The 11,010-nt window shown below is 45.7% G+C and overlaps 1 protein-coding gene across 1 annotated transcript; it reads right to left on the bottom strand.

The window, feature by feature from the left end:
* Positions 1 to 7,660: 7,660 nt before the first annotated feature.
* fzd9b (frizzled class receptor 9b) lies at positions 7,661 to 10,447 on the bottom strand. Its single transcript, XM_080888460.1, has one exon. The coding sequence runs from the start codon at positions 9,963 to 9,965 to the stop codon at positions 8,208 to 8,210; it is 1,758 nt and encodes a 585-aa protein (XP_080744586.1). The 5' UTR covers positions 9,966 to 10,447; the 3' UTR covers positions 7,661 to 8,207.
* Between the last annotated feature and the right edge of the window lie 563 nt (positions 10,448 to 11,010).

The raw sequence follows: 11,010 nt of genomic DNA, 5'->3' as shown, positions 1-11,010 counted from the left end.
ACTCAGCTAATTTAAAATTGTATTACTATACACACGATTTGGCCCCATTTTTTTTGTTTTTTTTGTTGTTTAATGTAGGAAAGATGCCATAGATAACACAGGCAGATGATGCCAATAAGGGGATTCCCCATTGAGCTATTAGTGGAAAACATTTCCTATCCTCAAAAATTGATGAAACTGAATAAATGGAGGAAAAAAGAAAAAGAAGGGGTAGGCCTGAAAAACTATTTACACCAGATAAACAGTATCTGGAAGTCATGTCTTTAAGAAATGGGAAAAAATACAGGAAAGACTTGACACAGAACCTGAGAGATGCATCTGGCCCTTCAGTTGATTCACTGAAGCCTCATCAGAAATGGTCTCGGCGGAAAGCTGTCAAGAAGTTATTGTTAAGGAAGGGAAACAGGGAGAAAAGATTGACGCATACCAAATTACACAAGAACTGGACTGAAAATCAGTGACAACAGGTGTGATGGAGCGATTAATCCAAACTTAAAATTTTAGTTCAGTTTGTTGTCACGATGTATGGAGGAGGTCAAGTACAACAGTGAGTGTCTGTAGCCATTTATAAAACACAGTGGAGGCTTCTGATTTCTTGAGCTGCATTTCAGCCAGTGGTTTTGGGGATCTTGTCAAAATTGATGAAATTATGAACTCAGAAAACCACCTGGAAAGTGTCTGATTGGTAGCAGCTTTATTTCTAGACATGACAGTGCATTCCTGTCATACTTAAAGAAATTCCAAAAACGTATACTTTTAAGGCTATGATTAACATATTTACACATATTGTATTTCTTTGTGTATTTGCACATTTGAATAAATCTCTGGACCCATTTTCCTGGCAAAATCTAAAGAAATGAGTGGTGTCTCAAGGACTTTTGCTAAGCTACTAGCTAGCAGCTTATTGTTTGAATACAGATATAACGATGGTACTAGTGCTCATCTCAGTTCTGCCAAGAGAGTCAATACACTGTAGAAGGAAAATCTGGAAAATATTCAACAAAAACAGCAGGCTTGCAACTTTGCAAATAAGTAACTTTTCAGACTTTATGCTAAATCTGCAGAGGTAGCCTAGCAGTCCTCTCATCTCACTCCCTGCAAGGATGTAAATGTTTGAGATTAAGACTAACTCATTGTTTTGCATACAGTTTATTGGCCTTTTTTGTCATTGCAAAGGCTCACTGACTGAGAGCAGGCGTATGCGATTACAGACAGCATTAGAGCCATCAGTGCTGCAGTGCCAGTTTTTCAGAGCATTCATCATCTGAAAACTTCATGAATCAAAACAGTCAATATGAAATAGAACTAAGTCAAAAAAAATAGAGAGGAAAAAAAGGCAGACAAGAACAAACTTCAAAACTCCAAATCAAAGCGTGTGAAATGCAACGGAGAATACCAGATCCTTACTGAGCCCGGGGCTGGGGTGGGAGGGGAGGATCAGTGGGTGGGGGTGGGGGGTGGTGTGCCTCCTTTTCTCAGAACACAGAGCCGAGGGGTGAGCCTTTGATGGCGGAGCGTGACATGAGCACATTTAGGATGGGGGTGCAGCAGCAGCAGCGCAACAGCAGACACACTTTGCCAGAAGACCGAGCTCCACATCTGAGCGGTTCTGATCCATTTTGGCACTCGCTGACAGAAAATCTGTGTCAACATTGTGACTTTCATCAACTGTCCTGCTTTGACTGACCCACTGGAGCTGTTCCACTTGTTTTGAAAAGCTAGACTCGAGAACTGAAGGCTGTTAAGTTTTCGCTTCCCGGCGTTAAGCAAGAGTGCCACAGATTCAAATGCTGAATGTAGCCCGCTGTTGTTGATCCTTTAGTTAGCGAGTCAATGGCACAAACAGTCCACAGGGGTTTAAAGATGTTCAGGAGGGCCAGAGCAGGTTTCAGGGCCGAGCTTAGACTCCCACATCCTGTCCATTTCCGCTCCCTCCCTTTAGAGTGTTTCTAAAAGCAGTCCTTGCATGGGTTTGTGTTCTTTGTTGATGCTTTTTTTCACATTTTTTCCCATCCTTTGTAACTCCTGCTCCCTCTCTTTTTCTCTGGGGAGAGACTCTTTGGTACAAGAGATTAGAGCGGGTGCTGCCTAGCAACTGAATAAAAATGGCAGCTACAAAAGGGGTGCTCTCACTCTCCAACGTCTGACCTACATAATCCCAAGCCTCTGATCGTGCAACATAACAACATGATGAAAGGCCTGCTGTGATTTAGCCCTCAAACAAATACTTGCCATGGCTGACCCCCTTGCTCAAAGAGCCATCTCGCTTACTGCAGAACACCAAAGGGTGACTTCTGAAATCTTGACGGTGCCTAATTAGAAAGGAAGAAGAGGCTGCGAACGCTATTGGAAATGAGATGAATGTATTTGAGGAGATGGCAGCAGAGTGCAAAGGAGATTAACAGTGATCACAGCAATGCTGTTGGCTTCAGAGAGCGAGAGCGAGCGGTGGAACCTCCCTCTGTTCACTGATTCATCTCTCCTTCAGCCACAGGCAGACGGAGCACAGGAATGAGTACAGAGGGATGAGAAAGCTTTACTTCTCTGTCTTCTGCTTATTGATCAAAGGACGTGAAAAAACAAAAAAATATATATTTAAAAAAAGATACAGCAAAAAGCTGGAAACTTTTTCTTCAAACTTTCACTTCCTGTAAAGTGCTCCTACTCCCATCCGTACCTCTTATGTTTTTATTTGTTCTGACCTACAGCGCTGTTTTCCCTGCACTTTTGACATCTTTAACTTAATTTGTCCCAAAGTAACTTCACAATTAGAACCATATCCTCTCGGTAATGCCACTTGCTCAAACCATCTTTTGTCTTTGGTGTCTTGAATATTTCAGATAGAGGTCCCGCTCTAGAGACCTGTGGCAAAACTGGCAGTTTTATAAACCAGGAGATCACGTACTGGTTCACTCTAGTAGAAGATCATAGGGTGAGTTAAAATACACCCTTTCAGAACAGCAACACGTTTGAGAATAATGATTGTAGCTCTCACTAATTCTATAACTCTGAACATCACAAAGAGTGGATTTTACAAAACATTGTCATTTTTTCATCCCTGGACTTGGAACAACCCGAAGGTCCAATGTGGTCGGATTGGATATTAAGCACTAGGGAAACAATGGACTTGTAGTCTTGTTGCATTTGAAATGATTGCTTCACAGACGGAGACCAGGTCTGCGATCATTCAGTTGTCCTCCTCGAAGCCACTTGGATGCATCAGGAAGATGATAAAAGATGAAGTCTGCGATCAGTTTGTGTTTGAATGGGGTCAAGTTGATAATAGCATGCAGTCTGTTTGTGATAATACAGCAGTGTGTCTGTAATAAATCACTGAAAATTGCAAATCTGATGTCTACATACATAGAAGATCCCAATAAACAGAAATTCACATGAACTACTTCAGCGTCCAACCAGAAACTTGCAGACCGGGAACAGACAATTCAGAAATCCTCCACAAATAACAACATAGTTAATGCAGGAATGGGCTTAAACAGTAGTCTTGATAACCTTGCTTTCCTATGGGAGTAAAACCAGAAAACAACCAGTTGGCAACCAGTTGAACCGAGTTTCCTATTGCAAAGAGATGAGCTGCCATTGGACAGACTAACTCCAATTGATTCCAATGTGTTGCCAGTCTCTCTTAATTTATAATTTAGATATGCTGTAGTTATCTGAGTGACTGCAGTCACTCCCGGATGGACTGTGATTGGCTGCAGAAGAGTTCTCTCCTAGAGGTTGTGGCTGTTCATTGGTTTCCAGGTGTCTGAAAGGTGCAGTCACTTCCTGTTTCTTGTGCACTCTTTAGTGTCAGTGGATGACGCTAAAGAGTGAAGTAAGGGCATTATTAATTATGATTTCAATACAACAATAGTCACCCATTTTTACTTTTTTCCTTACCGTGAGCTTTCCTCACTCACTGCTCCTTATTATATTTAACTCCTCTTATATCTCGGAGCGAGTCGACACTCCTTGTTAAGGTCCTGAAACAAAACTTTAGCTTCTTTCTGTAATTTTGCCATCTCAACAACGCCACAAACGTGTGCACCCGCTTGTAAGCCGTGCTGCAGATTGTTGCTGTGCCTGCGTGCTCTTCATTGAAGTTTTAAATGTTGATTTGAGTCCCTTTTGGACGATGTTTAATTCATAGTTCATTCTGATTTTAATTCAAAGGAACACTTCCTCTTGTTCGTGTCTCTACCCTCGTTAGATGAAGATGAAAGGATGAAGACTGAAGGTACGTGTCCTTGAGCTCACATCAAGCACAGTTACAGCTGAGACTGCGATCCACAGAGTAATAAATATCAGGTCAGTGTGATATGGATATTTAATATCTGACTTGTTAAAACTGACCAAACCTTCTAGGTAATGGATAATATTTTAAATACAAACTGACTTTCTTTCCTTTACTGAAGTGAGGCAGATGGGCCTTTTTCCCCCAGACAGCAGCACTGAAAATATTGACGTGAACTTGGACGAGCAACAGCTGGACTTTATCCTTAAAAATATCTCTCAAACAACACAGAGAGGTAACTGGAGATGGACTTTCAGTACCTGTATACAAACCTCCAACAGATGTATGTATGACACAGTAATTTTGAATGGTGAAAACACCTTTAAGCATTCCCTCTGTGCTACATTAGAGGTTCTTAAACAATAAGAAACCCTCTGCAAAACGGCTTTTCATCTCTCAGTCTGCCTGCTTTCATTAAACCGGCTGGAAAACCTCAGCCCCTCAATCTCTTCCTCTGCCACTTGACACTGAAATCCTCATTTTAGACAAAAAGTCACCATCAAACTTGCCTCAGAGGTCGCCGCGCGGGCCGTGATATCAGCATGCGCGCGCGGTCGCGTTGTGTGGTTTTTGTGCGTGTACTGGGCGTCTGATTGGAGTCCGGTTGCGAGGACTGGTGAGCTGTGTGAACTTTGGTGCTCCCTGACTGCCGCATTTTCATGGAAAGCATCTCTTTGGGGGCCTGCAGGTTTTCAATGCGCTCATTTACACATCAAAACAGCACAGGAAAGGGATAGTGCTCAAGGGGGGTGAGGGGCTGCAGAAGGGAGGGAGGGCAGGGTAATGAAGGATGCTTTATTTTCTCTTTTTACCCTCAGGGTTGGGCAGGGGTTTTAAGTCTATGAGGGAGGCGTACTGATGCCATAATGATCGCCTTTAATCAGACCCATGACCAGATGGAGGGATTTCTCCTCAGCAGACAAAAACACAGTGTCAGCAGCTAAAGCGGGATAACCGCTGAGGTGTTTTTACGCCTTTTAGTCGAAAACAAATTGTACAAATCCCGGATAAACAGAATCAATAAATACTCTGTAAAGCTCTCAGCGCACACAATGAAATTTCCCTGAGAAACCTATAAGGGAAAAGTGTTGCCTTTTCTGGGAGTAGCCTCACTCTTGGCCCAGACAAACTTGGTGCTCAGTGCGACTGACTCTGACACTATTTAACCTCCTGAGCCAGAGGAGAAGAAAAACAGTGCCGAGCCTCAGCCAAACTAAATCTTTCGAGCGAGACCGGGCTTACTTACTCCTGAAATTGGACATTACTGGAGATGGGGTGGGGTCTTCTTCAAAACAAGCCTGCTGCTGATTGGCTGGCGCTCCTCCAGCCCCGCAGACCTCAGGTGTGTGCGCGTTTGTATGCGTGTGTGAAGGCAAGGTGTTCCCGGCAGCCACATATCTGGCGCCAAAAGAACCACAGCTCAAACAAACTGTTTTTGGAATGAACCTTTCTTTCGTTCGTGCCTCTATCTGAAGCGCTGTGCTGTGTGATTCCTTTCCTCTGTGAAAGAAAAGAGCTAAAAATAGCTCTCAGTGACCTGGAAATGCAGCGATAGACTTCATACTTGTGGAAAAGAAACACATTAAAGACATCCTGTCGCTGTTGCTGGCCCCACTTTTTTATTTTAAAAAAGAGGCTTTTTATTCAGCACTACATGGAAAAATATATTTAAAAAAAGCTCAAGAGGGGCTTAACCCTCTGCAGCTCCTATCTAATCAGAGCAGCTCAGCGCAGGTGGGACAAGCTGGTTTGTGTCTCACACGGCAAGTGTTTGGCCTCTCTGGGTCATGTCACTGGAGTGTGAACCGGGGAGGAAGCACGCGCCCCCGATCAGTCGCTCGTGAACTGGAACATGTGGCCTAAAAACACCACCAGCCGAGCCTCGGGCCGCGAGGGCTCTCCAAGCAAAACAGCTCTTTTTAATAGTTAAATGTGATCCACACAGTGTCAGAGTCCAGGACTCGCAGCGCTCGCCTGCCAAAACCGTGGACAACATCTACAATGGCTGAGCAATGAAAACAAAAGAGGGGAGGATATTGGTAGTTAACCCACATCTTCTTCCAACGAAGGAAGGAATAAGTAATTTAAGTTAACTCATGCGTTGCACAAATCCACGACAACACCACCACGCCAAGTGGAAATGTGGTTAATTTACTGCAGAGACACAACTTGCCTTTGATTTTAAAAATGCTGTGCGTGTCATAACTGAACAGTGGAACAAGCTATATTACATCCTTAATGACTCGGCTGAAATTCAAGCGGTGGAGAAAAAAAATGCAAACGACACAACTTTTAGATGTGCGGAGATGGTCAGCGAGCTCACCCCTGCTTCACCCAGCTCACATCCCGGTAACGTTCCTGGTCATCCCACTTTTACCAAACTATCACTCCCACAAGCTGCTCCTGCTGCTGCTGGTGATTGTGGTGACACAGCACACAATTACACACAAACATAATAAACTCCACCGCTGTCAAACACTAATTTCCACACAACTTGCTGTGTGTGTGTGTGTGTGTGTGTGTGTGTGTGTGTGTGTGTGTGTGTGTGTGTGTGTGTGTGTGTGGTTGCAGTTTACGTTTGCGCTTACACTGTTAAAGTCCAGTAATGTAAAAGCTATTTATTTTCACTTTTTTATGGACCGTGTGAGGAGATGGTAGCGCTCATGCACAGTTAAAATCAGGTTTATTACTGAAAAGTTAGCTGCAGAGGACCAACTTAGAGTATTTGTTCAATGAAAAATAATGCTATGCATACCTTCTCTCTGAATCAGCCAGTGATCATTTATACCTCGTGTCAGTTTCTGAGAGCACGTCGTTGCTTTAGCCAAACAAAATGCACTGCTTAGCAGAATTCCTTAATTCATATCACAAGCGCAGGCTCCAAGAGACACAAGCCGCATATAAACTCGAATATTAAGTTAATAATCCATCTACTCGATGAGCAACCACAGTTTTGGCCGCGTGCGCTAAGCTTCAATCTGTCAGTGAAACCATGCAATAAGGCTGAAATCCACTTCAGGTCTGTCCTCTCACATCAAAGTGCCGAGTGTTTGCACGGGGATCAAATAGAGCAGCGAGAGGGCAACAACAGCGATTCGGCGGAAGGATTAAAACAGCTATTAATTAAATATATTCCTCTGATGATGCAAACATTAATACTTGCCACGGTTTGTCACTCTATTCATCAGCAATTCTCTTTGAGGATTATTGTCGGGGACGCCTCTGGGATGTAGCCTGCGCTTTGGAAGACAACACACGCGGCAGCAGTCCTGCTGTAAAAAAAAAAATCCCTGAAGAAGAAAAGCTACGAAATCTATTCAAACAATCATCTGTAGCCACGAAAACTTATTAAAGGTTGCTGAAACTGTTAAACGGTCATCAAAACAACAAGAAGGCAAGAAAGTTGAGGATGAGTTCCGCAAATTTATTATCCTTCAAAAGGCCAGAACCAGAGGTCTTAGAAAAGGCACTTGATTTCCCACGACCTTTTTAATAAATGTATCTAAACAACAAATCCTGTAAGAGCCAAGGTGAACTTTAAATTAAATATATTGACAATAAATAGCACATTTATACACATTTATACAGTTAATCATGCCACTTTCAGGGAGGAGAATACGCTAATATTTCCCAACATACCTCCCCTACGAGTCTCTTTTTCCCTCTCTTTGCAACACCGGGCATGTCTACTGCACAGAACACTATGAACAGGAAACATATGGATAGCAATACTGAACATTTTTCCCTTTATGCACTGAATACTGTTTATAGTTTCTCATGGTGTAGCTTCGTGTCCCTTGGCAGCAGCACAGAAGTAAGTGACAGTTCAATTCAATGCCTCATCTTCATATTAAGTCTTTTAGCAGCTCCTTACACAGGGCAAAGGTGTGTGAGTGTGTGTGTGTGCTCAATCTCAGACGTGTGTGGGGTTGTCTGAGTGCAGGTCAGTCTTGGCCATGTGCAGAACCACAGCAGGAGATTTGTAGTGGCAGTGTGTGCTGCCGCAGCTGACACCGCTGCAGGGTTTCCTACTACTAGTCCTGTCTGCCAGCTTCCTGCTGCACAGGCCCTGCCAGGTCTGCAGGGTCTTGGAGCTCCAAACCCACACCCCGCTGGTGATACCGACCACCAGCGACATGAAGATCTTCAGCATGAACACGGCCACTGTGGGCACGGACGTCTGAAGCGAGCAGTCGCTGCCGGGTCCGTTGAAAGATCCGCACTTCATCTGCAGCCCCCTCAGCTTCCAGTAGTCCATGTTGAGCCTCTCGTAGAAGTAGCAGACTATGACGCAGGTGGCCGGCACGGTGTAGAGGATGGAGTAGATGCCGATTTTCACCATGAGCTTCTCCAGCTTCTCCGTGTTGGTGCCCTCGGTTTTCATCACTTTCCGGATGTGGAAGAGCGCCACGAAGCCCGTGAGAATAAAGGAGGTGCCGATGATGAGGTAACATGACAGAGGGATCAGGACGAAGCCCGTGAGGGCGCCCGAGTCCATGCTTCCTACGTAGCACAGCCCCGTCAGCTCGTCTCCAGCCACCTTCCTCATAGTGAGGATGACGATAGTTTTGAGAGCAGGGATCCCCCAAGCAGCCATGTGGAAGTAGTTGCTGTGAGCTTCGATAGCCTCGTGGCCCCACTTCTTCCCTGCAGCCAGGAACCAGGTGAGGGTGAGGATGACCCACCAGATAGACGAGGCCATGCCAAAGTAGTAGAGGATGAGGAAGACGATGGTGCAGCCGGTGGACTCCAGCCCCTCTTGGATGATGTACAGCTCGCCGTGCTCACGGTCGCAGGCGATGTTCTCGGGCCCAGCCACTGAGCGGATGATGAAGGCCACGGAGTAGACATTGTAACACATGGAGAGGAAGATAATGGGTCGCTCTGGGTACTGGAAGCGGTGAGGCTCCAGGAGGAAGGTCAGGACGGTGAAAGCGGTGGAGACGAAGCACAGGATGGACCACACAGTCATCCAAATGAAAGCAAAGTCTTTGTCCTGCCTAGACCAGAAGACATCCACAGCAGGGGAACAGCGTGGAGCGCAAGACTGGCTCTTCTCCACAAACTGGAACTTGTCTGGGTTCTCGCAGGAACCCACGCTGCCCGGAGAGCGGTTGTTGCCCGTGCCCGGCTGCCTGGGGCGAGGGGGCACTGGAAGCATGCCCTCCCCTTTCTTCCCCTCCGTCCTGGTTTCGTTCTCCGGGGCTTCCATGCACAGAGCGTTGGGGTCATTCCTGGTAGGCAGCTTTTCGCAATTAAGTGACTCCGGCCAGGTGTAGCTGAACTTCTTCATGACGGGAGCGCACTTCTCCTTGGCCTGCTCGCACATGGGTCTGCATGCGGGGATGGAGGTGGACACTTTGTCCGTGCACATGGGGGCGAAGAGGGAGCAGAGGAAGAAGCGGAGGTGCACATGGCAGCCGTAATGCACCAGGGGGGCAAACTCTTGCAGTTTGATGGCAGCCTCCTTCTGGTCGTCGTGGGCCATGAAGTTGGGCATCCGGGTCAGGTTGTAGCCGATCCCCTGGCACATGGGGATCGTGATGAGCTCGCACTTGGCCGGTCTGCCACGCTCCAGGTCGTAGGAGCCAATCTCAAAGCTGGAACCCGAAATCACCAGCAGACACCACAAAAAAATCACCACCTTCAGCGGACAGCCGTCCATACTCATCGTTTCGGCCAAAAAGAAAAAAAAAAAAAAAAGGGGTCTCTGTCTTTCAGAAGACACACGGGGTCGGGTAGAGAAGATCCCCGCTATTTCCCCATGTCGAGGGCAGGTCGAAATTCAGCCAGCTCTCCGTTAGAAAACCTCCCCAGCTGCACTCGGAGCGGCTCGCTGTTATGATTTAGTCCTGAATTAAAGCGGTTACTCCCACAGTCTGCCGAGATAAAGGTCCGTGACTAAAACGTGACAGAAACTTCGATACAAGATTGAGGAACGAAAACAAAAACAAAAATCGTAAAATCAAACGCCGGGGAGCTGTGCGTAAATCCTCAAAGTGGACCGAGCGAAGAGAAAAAGAGAGGCAGCGATCACAGCGGCTGTTTGAGCTGCTGTGAGGCTGTTTGTCGGCTCCAGCTCTTCCTCCTCCGCTTTCAGGCTCGACACTGAAGTTTGAAAGCCGCTCAGTGGGACTTCACTGAGGGAGAGACGGAGAAGAGGAGGAGGAGGGTGGGCGCTCCGTGACGCTCACATTTCAGCCCGAGCACTACACAAGGAAAATTATCAGACAGATGCTGGAGGATGGTCAAATACCTCTGACATTTCTGCCCTGAATAGTATGCCTACCCTTTCAGGCGCTTTGCCTGGAGGGTGGGGGGAAGCTGCAATGTCACGACGAATATAGTCGTTTGCACACTCGAGTAAAAAACAAAATTATCGATGTGACAGAAAAGCTGCTGCACTTATTTGGCAACTTTTCAAAACACGACGTAGGGCAGCAGTTAAAAAAGGCAAAAAATCTCACTCAGGAACAGCTATAATAATAAAAACTTACATGCAGTAATGAGGATACCATGGATTTCTTTTTCTTTTTCTTTTTTTTTACAGCAGGCTATTCTACATGTTTGCAGTGTGAAAATACATAAAAGGTATTCATGCATTTGGTCATTCATTAGTAATGTGCCAAGTAAACCTGCAGAGGCCCCCTTACCTGGGACTAGAAGTGCTGCTGTGTTGCCCAGCTTGTAGAATAATTAAATGCAGCATTTAACAC

The sequence above is a fragment of the Rhamphochromis sp. 'chilingali' genome (genome assembly GCF_963969265.1).
Source record: "Rhamphochromis sp. 'chilingali' genome assembly, chromosome: 8".
NCBI classification, from domain to species: domain Eukaryota; kingdom Metazoa; phylum Chordata; class Actinopteri; order Cichliformes; family Cichlidae; genus Rhamphochromis; species Rhamphochromis sp. 'chilingali'.
Note: the sequence above shows the minus strand (reverse complement) of the source record. Positions and strands in the feature narration are given on the sequence as shown.